Source organism: Pomacea canaliculata, linkage group LG4 (assembly GCF_003073045.1).
Source record: "Pomacea canaliculata isolate SZHN2017 linkage group LG4, ASM307304v1, whole genome shotgun sequence".
In the NCBI taxonomy this organism is placed as follows: Eukaryota; Metazoa; Mollusca; class Gastropoda; order Architaenioglossa; family Ampullariidae; genus Pomacea; species Pomacea canaliculata.
In genome coordinates this window covers 9,598,726-9,612,577 of record NC_037593.1, presented here as the reverse complement: position 1 = coordinate 9,612,577, position 13,852 = coordinate 9,598,726, and the positions used below count along the sequence as shown (strand labels likewise).

General features: G+C 37.4%; 1 protein-coding gene across 1 annotated transcript; it reads left to right on the top strand.

The window, feature by feature from the left end:
- Positions 1-399: 399 nt before the first annotated feature.
- LOC112562830 (RING finger protein 10-like) lies at positions 400-13,713 on the top strand. Its single transcript, XM_025236364.1, has 19 exons — positions 400-796; positions 2,434-2,603; positions 3,392-3,573; positions 4,134-4,224; positions 4,671-4,728; positions 5,211-5,337; positions 5,601-5,740; positions 6,526-6,638; positions 7,023-7,067; positions 7,316-7,459; positions 8,114-8,300; positions 8,552-8,713; positions 8,963-9,096; positions 9,300-9,417; positions 9,861-9,962; positions 11,603-11,734; positions 12,414-12,496; positions 12,746-12,959; positions 13,078-13,713. Exons 1-19 carry the CDS (start codon positions 709-711, stop codon positions 13,155-13,157), a joined length of 2,370 nt encoding a protein of 789 aa, XP_025092149.1. The 5' UTR covers positions 400-708; the 3' UTR covers positions 13,158-13,713.
- Positions 13,714-13,852: the final 139 nt, after the last annotated feature.

Sequence of the window (13,852 nt, the reverse complement as noted above, 5' to 3'; positions counted from 1 at the left end):
AGAAATCCTAGAATTAATGTAGTTTATCATCTCCTTATGAACTACGATGAAGATGAAATGTTGTCCCTCATCTGTGACAGTATCAAAAGAACTTGTTTTAAAAATAAGAAACTAAATTCTCGAAATTTATTTGGTTTTATTTCACGTTTATCTTCACAATATATATATTTGCATACACACTATATAACCCACTTCTCTGCCTTACCAAACTCTATCTCCTTGTAAACTACAAACGTTTTGCGGAACGCGCGAGATAGGATCTATTTTAAAATTTAAAAATAAGAAGTTTATATAAGGATATCAGAATAACTACATAAAATTTTTTGCACTCAGAGGCTACTAGGTCTAAAATATTTCGATAATTTCTTTGCGTCTAAGTTTCCGTCCTTGCTTTTAGAAAACTGATACGGGTTCTCTGTCGCCATACTAGTGCGATAGGGAAGGCGGTCGTTGAGATCGCTGCCAAACGTTAGGAGCGTTCTTTTGGGCGCAAGGGATTTTTATCCCTATTTAGTGCCATTTCCGTCTTTAACACTCTTTTTGTTTGATTAACAGAAGTATTGCTTTGTGTTGTAACAAGCAATTTTTTCTTTTATTACCAGTTGCAATATGGCTATCTAAAAATGTTGTCACAAACTTGCATCGGAGTATCTGCTTCGCAGAAAGAAGCTTGCAAACTGTCGACACTTTATCAGCTGAAGGGTGTTTATGTGGGAGGATATTTTAACCATGGAAAAGAAGCCACTGCCTCGTCAGCCAAGTTTGACGAATTCGAACGCAATTGAAAAGAAAACGGGTAAGCTTTGAAAACACTACAGTTCAAGTTTTAATCTTGGCCTAAATAAACAAAGAGAACGCAAAGTTATAGTGCGTTTGTGGTGGGGCAGTTTATATTTATGTAAACTCATCTCTTATGTCTGATCCTGATAAAGTTTGTTTAAAAATTTTCATCTACGGAAAGGTTTGGGCCACATTTGTATTGCCGGTGGCTCCAAATGAAAGAAAACAAAAATCGAGTTAAGAAGGTAGGTAGGGTTGTGCATCGTCTCCCACTTTGATTGGACGAGAATTACTAAGACGACTACAAATCTCTAGGAAGGCCAAGACCTAAATTTAACTAATACCCCCATCCCCCCAAAAAACACCAAAATATCCTTATCACCTGGTTCATGAATGGCACACAACTCCACACCTTGCTTCTCAGAGTTTAATCCACTTTTGTTCCCTATATTTAAGCACCTAAGTTCCATTTCCTTCTTCGTTCCTGATACCTCAGCTTCCAATGTCAGCATGACATAAGTGCCCTTCTGAGTTACACTTTTGTCCTAAAGATACATTCTTGGACTAAAGAGGTAGAATACATTTGAAAAAGGAAGGGAGGGGTGCCAATCATTTTGCCCCATAGCGAAAGTCAAATCTTCCCAGCTATGTAAATTTCGTTCCTAGACCGAAAAGTCAAATCATCCCAAGCTAAAAAAAAACCGAATCGGTCACCAGTGAAACGAGTAGCTATTAACATCAAATATTACCAGGAGAGCCATACATTGTTCAGACAATACAGATACACAAGCCATTGCTCAGATGCCTATGTGATTTTAGATTAGCCCCCATATTAATAAGCAAAACTGGTTGCTTGGCAATACATATGCAGAGAATGTTTCTTACAATAGCAAATGTGATTTTTCTCTTTAAATAATCTTTTAGATTAAAAAGATTTTGTCAATATTTTATTGTGAACAAGTATAGTTGATGTTATAGCTACTTGTTTCATCGGTAATTGATTTTTCTTTTGGGCTTGGGACAATTTGACTTTTTGGTCTTGGAATGAAATGGTCCTGCATGAGACAAAATGGACACAACTGGGATGCATTGACTTTTGCTGTGGGGCAAAATGACCGGTGACCAAAAAAGAAGTAATACAACAAGTTTAAGCAGCAAAAATTTAATTTTATTATTGCTACCAATCATGTTTTTGTAAATTAAAAAAAAGTCCAAATTTAGTTACCTGAGTAGAACTAGAATTGTTGTTTAACTTGAACTTCAAAATCAACAGTATATCTGATTCTTTGTGTAGAAGCCACTATAACTGTGTAGGCTAGAGCAACCCTGAACAAATCATGAAATAAATGGCATTGACATGTTACAGATAAAGTTCACATTTCTTACCCTTGGTTTAATATTTTGGAAGAAAAATAACTTGTGCAGCAAGAATTGAAAAACATTTCTCTCTGTTTAAAATAGGCTGTTGCAATTAATCACAGATGGGTAGATTGTTTTGAGTATTAGTGCTGTTGTTGACATAGATATCGATTGCAACTGACCTGTAAATGGCTGCTGTATCAGCTAGTTTTATAAAAGTAAGTTTATTTTGTTACTTGAGAGGATGAATAGTCACTGCATGTCCATGCTAGATAAATGACTTTACCTTTTCAGACAGCAGCCCAAATAAATTTGTTCGATTTAACAAGAGAAGAGATCATGGAAATGGAAGAGGTGCTATGCAGGATTTCTCCATTCGGGGTCAAGTGTCTCAAAAATCAAGATCAACTCTTGACAAGAGGCCACGATCGAGAGGCTGTTTTACTGATAGACAAAGAGAAGAGGTCAGCTTAATATTTTTGTTATGGTAGTCTAAAAATATACAATATATCTCAATAGCTCTCAACTTGTTTTGAAAGTGATGTCTGCATTGTATAAAAGATCTTGTTTATTTTCTCCATTCTGTGATGCTGCCAAGGGCTCTAAAAAATATACTACTATACAAGAAATTTTGATGCGTCTACTACATGGTGCAGATTTCTGCAGTGTCATAACTAGTGACTGTTCTGATGAAATAATAGGAGGGGGAGGGTGGTGTGTGGGGGACTTTTCTCTTTCCTTTTCCTAACAGCAAGCAGCTTTTCTCCTTTCCTTTTTTTTTATTCCCCTTCCCCAAAAGCTATTTTGATCAGTACTGCAGTGCACATCACCATACTGCTTAACTTGCCTCATCTCAAAATGAAGTGACAGATCAGTAGCTGACAATAAAATTACATTTGAAAAGTTCGTAGGGCAAATTACCCCGACAACACAGGGTACCCTGACTGGTAAATTGATAAATTGTTCATCTTGCCGTTAGATCAGTGTTATTGGCTCTTTTGGCTCTTGACTAAAATGCCTCCCACCTGTTGTCTGTACCTGATGTGTAAGCTAATCTCATCTGCCTGCCCTCCAATGGCTCAGAAATAATGCAAGCATTGATAACCTTTAAACACAGAGCTTATAGTCATGTGGGCATTGTATTATTGAAGTTGTAATATAATGTCTGGATTGTGTACAACATTCTGTGTTTCTTTTGTTAATAAACTTTTTTGAGGCCTATATTTCTCACATATCGCTACTTTAATTGTAGGTAGCTAGGCCAGATTCTTTTGAGGTTGGATCTGCTTTCTATCATGGTTCCAAGAAAGGAAACCTTAATCATCTTTTAAACTTCACTTTTGCTGCCCGTGAAAATGTGGTGGGTTCTTCACACCGGCCACAAGCACGCCGGACAAGAGTTACTTACAATAAGGAGCAGTATCTTCAGGCAAAGTAAGTCATAGATTAGTCTCAGAACTACATGGGTTAAATGCTTGTACACTGAATTTAGCTTGTGTTTAGGCAACACTCAAAGTGATGCCCTGACAGATGTTATTCCAATTAACACAGTAATGTTTGTTCTGTGCAAAACAACAGTTGAGTTTTGCAGTCACCTGGATGTAAGTAAAGGCAGGGTTTTTTTATGTATTATTTACAAATATTTTTACCATAACATAGTAAAACTTTAGTGCAGCTAATATGAGGGGGAAAAAAATTAGCATACCATAATTTTTCACCTAGGTGGACACAACCAACCCCAGTGCTTTCAGTAGATGCATGGTCGGTCTTTTATTTTCTATACTAATAATTTTTCAATGGGGAGAGGAATGTTGGGATACCATTACTCAAAAATAAAAGACTGGCAGCATACAAGATTGGGAAATGGCATCCACAAATGAAAAAGCTGAGGTTTGGTTTAGGTGTTCCTGTAAACCTTTATAGTTAAAAGATGGATAGCAGATGCATTATACTGATGTCTTTGTATACTACATTGAGCAATTTGCTCTCCACAGCTGCCAGTTTGTTGTGAAGAATACAGGAGACTACACAGTGCAAGCCAAAAATGCTGATGCACTTGTTGAATGGGATCTTGTGGAACAAGTGGTATGCCTTTTTTGTTAAGAGTCAGTCTAGGTCATCGTCCTTCATGTCATTTCCTTGAGAAAATCAGTGACAAGTCGTGTGCTTAAAAAGAACATTAATATGTGAATATGGAAAGTGCACACTTCTTGTTTTATTACATGAGTTTACAAGTAAGATGTAAGTTGCTGCCAGGGTTAAAAAGAAAAAATACAGATGCTGTTGTTTAGTTTATAATTTCTTAAATTGAATGAAATTTTGTTTTGGTAGGGTAGGGGGAGATACAAATTCCTGTCATTAGCACGGTATCAGATGTAATGTCTTTTATCTCTGCCATAGTGTGAGGGATGTGAGTGTGTGCCGGTCACATTTCTCAATGTTGTGAATTGGTTATACAAGCAAGTTATTTAGGATTGCAAAATCTGATTATTTCATGTTTACATAATTATTGGGATGGTGGTGTTTTCCAGATAACTTTCAGTCATGACAGTGGAACCTGTCCAATATGCTTGCATGTCCCTTCTGCAGGTGAGAATCTTAAATAGAATAACTTGTACTGGCTTATGTGTGAAGGCATGATGTTTTCCATTTTTCTGATTTGCAAGCCATGTACTTTGCTGCATGTTCTGCGGATTAGATTTTGGATCTGTTTGTTTTAGCAGTGTTGTCTGATGATTTGATTCTTGCTCCATGTATGTTTCTGAACTTCTGTCATGCTTACTTCTTCAGTGCGAGGATTGTGTACTTTTATCAACCGTGCTCTATTATTAACTGTGTTGCCCTAGAACTTTGAAATTTTCAGATGAATCTTTCTTTTGACTGTAAGATAGTAAATGTTGCTCCTTGTATTGTGTGTTTTATTTAATTTCTATGTAATACTTTGAGCCTACTGTGTTATGGGGTCTACTGATCTAATTAGATATTGCTTCGCAATTATGTTAAAGTTCATTGATCTTGCTGCCAGCAGGGAAATGCACTACAGAAATGTTTCTTTATTATTATTTATTTAGGAAAAATCACTCGATGTGGCCATGTCTACTGCTGGGCTTGCATTCTGCATTACTTGAGTTTAGATGACCGAACTTGGCGAAAGTGTCCTATCTGCTATGAGTCAGTCCACACGTGTGACCTGCGCAGGTTCGAAACTGTCGTTTTATGATTAGTTTATATTTCTGGATCTAGCTGACATTTTCAGCATTGCAAAGATAATAGATGTTGTGAAGATATATAAAACCTATTCTTTGTGAAACATTCAGGTTTCTTTTACAACAAAGCTATGAGCTGCAGCACACAGTTCTCTGAATGCCTTTCCTTCTCATTCGCTTTGAAACTTTCATGCATGGCCCTGTTGGATTTTGGAATAGTTTATGGAAGAGGGATTTTTTTTAAATGTTTTTCAGTGTCAAGATAATCCAAAGAAACCTGTATACAGTTGGAGATACCATCACATTTCAACTGATGAAGCGAGGGAAAGGAAGTACCTATGCCATGCCATGTGGTCAATGGCAAGACAAGGAAGACCAGCATCAAAGATTTAATGGTTGGTTCGTGTTGATACCTTAGCTTTTTATTTTTTTCTAGTATGTTTTCGAATCATGACAGACACCTTGACATGTGGGATGCAAGAAGACCACAGAAGAAGAAATGTAAACTCATGTTAAATGAATGTCTTGATACATAGACAAAATCAGTCCTTGGTGAGTAAGTATTTTCATTCTGCTTTTTACTTCTTCACATTCTTCACAATGTGGTGGTGGGGGGAAAAAACTTGTGGACAAACTTATGATATGTAAGTTACATCCTTTTGCTGGCGAGGACCATGTGCAAATATTAAAGATATGATTTTGACCCATGTCAGTTTAAGAGAAGATAAATGTATGATATGTATGTTTTACTGTACAACAAAAGTTGATATTTAAAAGCATGTATTTGAAGATGGGGGAGTGGATAGCTGAGTGGTTAGAGTGCTTGCATCCGAGCTGACAGGCACACTTGTACTGGATATCTGTGTTTCACAACTCATTTTCCCTAGTCGACTCAGCTGGCAAGAATGGTTGACTCCAAAGTAGGTTGGGGGAAGATAAGACAATGAGGGAGAGGAGATGGGCACTACCCTCACGTAAAGCTTTCCCCCAGAAAGTTAGGTCTCCAATACCTTACTCCTTATCAACCTGAAAAAGGTCATGAGACAACCTTTACAATTTGAAGAGTGAGGGTCATGGGAGAGTGCTCAGATTCAGGAAGCATCTTGTGAAAGAACATTTTCAGGTATGGTTTAACTATGAAAGTTGGCCTTTAAATAGATTTCTCCTTCTTCCTTTGCAGATGGTGAAGACAATGTTTATGCCAAAGTGCTGGTAGCAGATGCCACACAAATTCAAACATCTGTCATAGAAGAAGAACGCAGAGCCCTAAAAGATCAGCTTCTTACAGCTGAGGTTAAAAGGCATAAGTTGTTTTTTTTCCCCCGTAGGAAAGAATTTGCTTGCATTTTCAGATCCCTTTATTTTGAGTAAACGAGGAAAATAGAAGTGATGGTCCATCGCTCAGATATATCTTGTGGCAAATACTTGCAAGTCAGGAACTTAAATATATTTTAAATTAATTATAGGGAAGATATTTGCAGATAAGCATTTTTTTCATTAAGTTAGCAACCATAAACATTTTTTAAAAAATTGCAAGACCTTATGCATGTGTTCAACATTAGGCAGAACTACTCCCATTTAAGGAAAGTCTGGGTTTGATTCTCAGTTAAAACCTGTTTAAAATCATAATGGAAACTCCCTGCCAAGATTAATAATCATGGTCACTTTTTGTTGCAGCCATCAGAAGTCTGTTTCATAGAATCTGCTCTAGCTTACCTTGATGTAAGTGCATTTTAGTTTTTACATATTTCAAGGTTGAAATAAGATGTTTTCCATTATGTCAGTAGACCACAAGAATGGCTTTCTCTTATGCAAATTGTTACAGTGAACACTTTTTCTTACAGGAGCAGTTTGTCTGCAGAACTGTTAACAAAGAAGTACCCAAACAAAGTTGAATATAGGGAAAAAATGAGTGTGAATAAAAAGTATGTAGTATGGATGACTGTATATATTGTATGTATATATATCAGGAACGTGAAGCAGTTCTTCAGGGAAAAGTTAATGCTGAGCAGGTAGCAGTCAGGCACATGAAACAGCTGGAGGAGGCGAGACAACAGGAGGAACACCCATTAACCAACCACTTTGTAGGTGCTCAGGACAGACTACTTAAAAAGGTAGTATTTTCTTTTTTAGAAACCACACACTTTTTGATAATTTAAATAACAATAGCTGAACCACATGAGAAGCAGCATTTTTACATTTGTGGGGGAAAAGACAAATAATAATAAGAAATATAAACACAGCACAGGCAGCTTGTATCGAATAGATGAGTAGCCAGCGCAGAAAACAGGAGTGGCATGTTCCCTTTTTCTAGCTCATAGCACCAGACATGCAGTGAAGTTCTGTACTTTCTGGAGTTAATGAAGAAGGTATATGGGCTAGCCTTTAAGCAAGGAGTTTAAAGTAATCAAGCCTGGATAGAACAATGCCCAGACAGTAAATATGGAAAATGGCACCCTGGAATATGGATTCCCTTGGAAAAGGTTGAATGTGCTTTTTCAGTTGCAACTGTAAGTAGCATCCCTTTAAGTGTTGCATTCAATGCAGCTACTAAAGGGTTTCTGCTATACTATGCCCACTTTTGGAACCATATTCTGTTGTAGTATGTCATCTGCTGTCTTGTGTTTGTGCATCATCGGTCATAACACGGCACCAACTTGGCAGAATTTTTCACGACTATAATTGTTTAGTCTGCACAAATTGGGTAACAGTTAAGGTACTTTACTATGCATGACAATGCAGCTTCTTAATCATTTTTTTATCCACAGGCTTGTAAACACTACATCGATGCATTTGATGAAGACTATGAAGAAGCAGAGGAGGATGCAACATGCAGCATTGTATCTGAAGAGATTTCAGAGGAAGAAGAGGAAGATTTTCCTGTATGTAGCGTTGGCCTAACTGATGACCACAGGCTTGATGCAAAATGTTCAAATGTAGAATGCACTAAAACAGGTCAGTATGTAGAATGCATACACACACACCCCCAAGGAGTTGACTGTGAAGTAGAAGATTTGTTGTGCAAAAGCCATTTGTTGGCTCTTTTCATAAAAATTCTCCATATGAGTACTAAAAATTGCTTGCAAACAAATTCTATTCTTTACTGGCGAATAGCACTGGAAAGTTAAGAGGTCTGCATGTTAATGTGAATTTGTGAACACAAATGTGATTTTAAAAAATATGACTGTGAACTGGTTCTCTACCAGACAAAATGGCAGACCAATCTTACAAAGTGCCAGACATGCCCACGTCTTCAGAAGTGGCAGGAGCAATGGCAGAAGGACAGGAGCAGGCTGCATGCAATGACACTGGAGTTCACAACCTAGCAAATATTAACAAATCCAAGGATGCCTTCTATTTCTATCAAGGTAAGAACAGTCATTGGAGAAATTCAATTAGTCCAGTTAGCTTTCATTTCAGTTACAGTTCTGTGGATAGAAAATACCAAGTACCAGGCTGCCAAGTAATTGCATGAGGAAGTCTTTAGTACAGGATCCTGATGTACATTGTATAAGAATGACATCAGTCCTGCCAGAAGCATCACACAACAGTTGTTGAGGGACAACAGTTTGATTAAGAGTATGTTTTTTTGTTTTTTGTTTTTTTATTATTGACAGCCATTGACGGACAACATATCTACTTGCACTCGCTCAATGCTCGCTGCATCATCAGCCAGTATGGCAGTTTGGAACATGGGCCTACTACCATCACAGCCACTATAGTGGACAAGGAAATTGCCTTCATGACCGAGGTATAGCCTGAATATTTTACAGTAATGTGATTTATTTATTAGCTGTAAATAGTCCATAGCTTGGCAAGATTCTCATAATTTAACTTTTTTCTAACTGATATAGGAACTTGAAAATCACTACTTCAACAGTTTACCTTTTGCTTTCACAAAGTCTGATGGTCTGTTACTGTTTGGTTTTCCCATGGTTGGCCTTCTGTTTGCAGAATATTCGCAGACGTCTGCGTTATTTGAGCCACTTGCCCCTCACCTGTGAGTTCCAGGTTCTGGAAGTGTCTCTTGGCCCACCTATTATTTCAAAACACACCTTGCAGCTCTTTACAGGTATCTTTTCTTCACATCTCACACATTTTTTTCTAAATTTCCACTGTTCTTCAGCTGAAGCTAGCACACAGATGCATGCAATGTATCAAACAAAATTGAGAAAAAATCATTATAAATTACTGTCCAAATAATAAAAAATTATTTGTCTGGTTTGATTATTTGACATGATGATGCTTGGAGAAATCATATCCTATATCTTAACTTTTTTTTTTCTAAACAGGGAAACAGATGTAGATGGTAGAATAAGAACTTAAGAATTAATACCCAAAAAATGCTAATCAACTCTGAAAATGTATTTTGACTTGGAATTCTATTTTCTAGTTATTCAATATTCAAAATCGTACACATTATTGAGCAGAAGTGAACTAGTTGTTTGCTATTCATTTGTAATTAGGGATAGGTACAAGGCATAAAATGTTGACGTGTCAGTGTTGCTTTGTCAGATGAATTCAAAAAGCGTAGCAGGCAACGACAGAAGAGGGTAAGAGAGGATAAACGTCAGGCCAGGAAACTTCAAATTGAAGAAAGGAAGACTTATGGACTTTGTAAGTTGTTCATGCTGGATTGTTTCTTTCATATCCACTGTTGCTTAAATTATAATTGCTGCAACGAAAATAGTGTCATTCTTGTTTAACTTGACCAGATGACCCAACCATGAACTTGTATTGCTAAACTGTTGGCAGATGAGTTTTTCCAGTTAACTGCTAAAACGAGGCAGGTTTATTCAAAGCTCCTGGTTTTAGTCACATTCATTGCTTAGGCTCACTAAGACTCACAGCAGAGAGCTTCACAAGAGGCTAAACGTTGGTCTCAGCAGACAGGCTGCTTAGAGCTCCAACTGCTCTTTAACCAAATGAATGATTGCCCCTGGTTTGTGGGTTTAATGGGCCTGGCTGCATTCAGGCATTCTTATGCAAGGATGTCTCTGGTGGGTGAAGGATCTGTGTTGGCTGGTCAGCCTACTCAAGTCAGACTAACATCTTCAATCCTTCGTTCTTAGAATACAATTCCAGACTACACACAACCAGTTGAGAGTGGTTTTCACCATCCTGTCAGAAGCCTCCACTTTCCTGTCATTTCAGCAGATAACAGCTTAAGAGCGACTTCACCTCATTGGGCTTCTCACCAGTAGTGATCCAGCTCCTGCCATCTTCCGGATGCGATGACCCAGTGACTTCTTGGAGATTTATCTGTGCAGGTCCAGTCTTCTGTGACAGTCCCGGGGTTCTTCCATACCTTAGGCACGTCCATGATCAGAACATATTCTTCTGGATCAAGCTTGTCATTAAAGATATTTATGGCTGTCACCTCCAGTGTCTTGCCAGTTTAAAGTCCAGGTGCATAAGGAGCTGGCCTGTCATCTAAATTTGGCCCTGGCCACCATCGTGACCTCCATTAAGTGGTGCTCTGTATCTCTGGTGCTTTCTACCAGGCTTGGTAGAGCTAACTTTATGATATTTATTCTCCTAGTCAGGTCATCTGGTAAAATTCAAGAAGAAATTAAATTTTCTATGTAAATTCGTTTTTCGTTACTTACCATTCTACCCAATGCAAATGCCATCCCAGCCTCTCCATATTGGTGTGGTGGATTAACCAAGACCGCTCAGCTCTTTCTTGCAGAGCATTTTATAGTGGTCTGTAATGCATCCGACAGCTAGCACAGGGGCAATAATTTGGTTAAAGAGCAAAGGTAGTCCTTAAAGACCATCCTGAATGGTTTGAGTTTTTTCCAGATATCAGTTGGTATAGGTGGTATAAAGTTGACCTGTAAAATTCAACCTCCAAAACCCATTCGTTAAGTATCTGCTACGATTTGCACCTGTGATCATCAACGAGTGCCATAACAGTGTACTATGTCATGCTAGTGCACCATTTACAAGGCTGCCCGCAGTCAACACCAGTCAGAGAGTGAATGAGTGACAGGATTATTCCGACGCCGACAGTCTGCATTTCTCGTGGTTCTGAAAAACTGCTACTTTAGCTCAAGAAATGCAGAATTTCAATGTCCAAATAACCCAAACAGTCGTTCTGTTTGGTGTTAATGGCTGGTAATTTTCTGTTCACATGTAATATCTTGTGAACAAAGTTGAAGATGATTTTTTTTTTTTCAGCTGTATTCCAGGGATTCTGGTATAATTTTTGGTTTTAGCTTGTCATATAGGGTACGGTAATTGTGTCTCAACAGATCCTGAACTGAGGTTATCTCTTGACAACCCAGAACATTTTCCAGCGCCACCAGTAACTGCTGAGGAATTACAACTTTCCTTAAGTCTGTCAGATGATAGCCGTGATGTTGGTGCATTCACTGATCCCCCTGGTAAGGTGTTCACTCAGACTATTTTTCTTTCCTATACTGCTGTCTGGTTAAAACAGCTGTTCAAACTCTCAGCTTTTTATTGTAAAAACTATGGCATTTTGGTTATGATGATGATGATGATGCTTATTTTTAAGGTAAAATATTAGAAAATCTTTCTAATTTTATTTTTAAAAAAACAAACACAGAGGGCTAAAGCCTTAAAACTTTAAAAACATCACAGAATTAATTTCTGAAGTTTTTATTTTTTCCTTCACAGTCACCCTAAAATTGCTTGCTAATCAATATTTTGAAACTTAATTGATGACAGCTTTATTGTTTTGATACTTTGAAGTGTGACAAAATTGCCAGTTGCATTTCTTTTTTTTTCTTTTTTTTTTTTTTTTTGGCGTCCCTCTGTAAATTTTAGGTCATGGCATCACACATGACAGCAACAAATCGTCTATTCTTTCTGAATCATTTCATCGAGTATATGAATCTTTTAGTCTACCTTGAACAGAAGTACATTGACAAATCTAAAATATAAATGAGTGGTTCAGAGCCCAATGGAGGAATCAATGGGGTGGTTCGGTGGTGGTGGTGGTTTTATTTATTTTGGGGGTGGGGGGTGTTCTTGAAACTGGTGTACTAACCACTACAAAATAATCGGGTATTCAAGTCTGCCTTTGTATTCATTTTTAAGGGCCAACTACCTGCATGGCAGAAACTATTCCTAAAGGAAATGAAGATGCCACTAATGAACAGACTTCTTTCTCTTTTGCTGCAGTAAGTAATGTCCTAGAGGCGCGTTATTTTTATTTTTTATTTTATTTTTTTCCTGTTACTAAAGTTAGTATTGGTATCAAGCACCTTCTTCCCTCACCCCCTCCCAAATAAAAAAAAATCTGTGTATAACCCTATAGGTAGACGGTAGACCTGCATCCATGAGAAGCCTGCACATGAAAAGATAGGTATTGTAACAGACAAATGTTAAAAGTTGCTTAAAGCACTTTGAAAATCTGTGCGTGTTATCAGGCTCTAAAAAAAGCAAAACAGCCCTCCCCAGCTGTCTTTGAAAGTCGTCACAAAACCAGCGTGCACTCTGCTGCTACCTCCTCCAGCTCAAAGTTGCTGCCGCATGAGAAGACTTGCAATGATAGTGATGAGGAAACACATGTTCCATTGTTCAGCGAATCCTTTGGTGAAGCAATCCAGAAAGCACTTGATACGCTGGAATCTGGAAATACTGGTATGTCACATCTAAATTTTTCTGTTCTTGTATTACTATAATAAGGCTCTTTTAAGCACTTATATACTACTCAGTCTTGTAGCTTAAAGTTTCATCAAAGTTTTCCGGTACTTTGCAGTTTCAAATTCTAAAAAAACATCTGGCAAGAAGAAGAAGGAAAAGAAACTTCTGTTTTCAACATCTATGATGAGACGTTAAGTGGGACAAAAAAAAATATCCCTTCTTTGATGATGCACATTAAATATGAAATGCAGATGAATTTGGTGCTTGCTGCAGAATTCTTGGTGGAAAAGCGAGTTTTTTGTTCTTGTTTCTGTTTAATAAACTGCTTGTGTCCCTCTGCTCCCTTTCCAGACATAAAAAAAAATGACAGCATTTGGTATATTCAGAAAGAATACAAATTGATTTCCCTTAAAGATCAAATCGTTATCAGATAAAAACCACGTTTTCCACAACGTTGACTTTAAAAAGGTTAAAAAATTTCCTGGAAGTATATTTAAATGTTCAGTAAATAGCTCAATAAAATTATTTGTTGAAAATATTTTAAATATGCAATGGCTTCATGATTAATCCTACCGTTATGGGTACACTATATGCTGTATACACTGGTGAGTAGTATGCCATTTATAGCAATCTAAGTTGGGAGGGCAAAGCAAATGATTTTGAGTTGTCGTTGCGTCTGCTCTTTTTCCAGTCCATTTTTTTAATGTACATACAAATTTTAAAGAAGGAAAATAAAAGATTATCCAGTTGATTTTCTTTTGAAATTTTTTTGGTGCTTTTTGCAATCAAGTGTTGTTGCTGGAAGACAAACATGTAGCACAAGACCTACAACACAAAAATTATAATTAGGGTCATCATGTAGTCTTCTGGGATCTCGCACTCTTGATAAC

What these genes read in the sequence shown, in the direction of transcription:
- LOC112562830 (XM_025236364.1), top strand. Translation starts at nt 709, where the DNA reads ATGTGGGAGGATATTTTAACCATGGAAAAGAAGCCACTGCCTCGTCAG. An exon ending in CTGATAGACAAAGAGAAGAG is followed by an intron (nt 2,604 to 3,391) that starts GTCAGCTTAATA and finishes CTTTAATTGTAG; the next exon opens with GTAGCTAGGCCAGATTCTTT. An exon ending in TGCATTCACTGATCCCCCTG is followed by an intron (nt 11,735 to 12,413) that starts GTAAGGTGTTCA and finishes TTCATTTTTAAG; the next exon opens with GGCCAACTACCTGCATGGCA.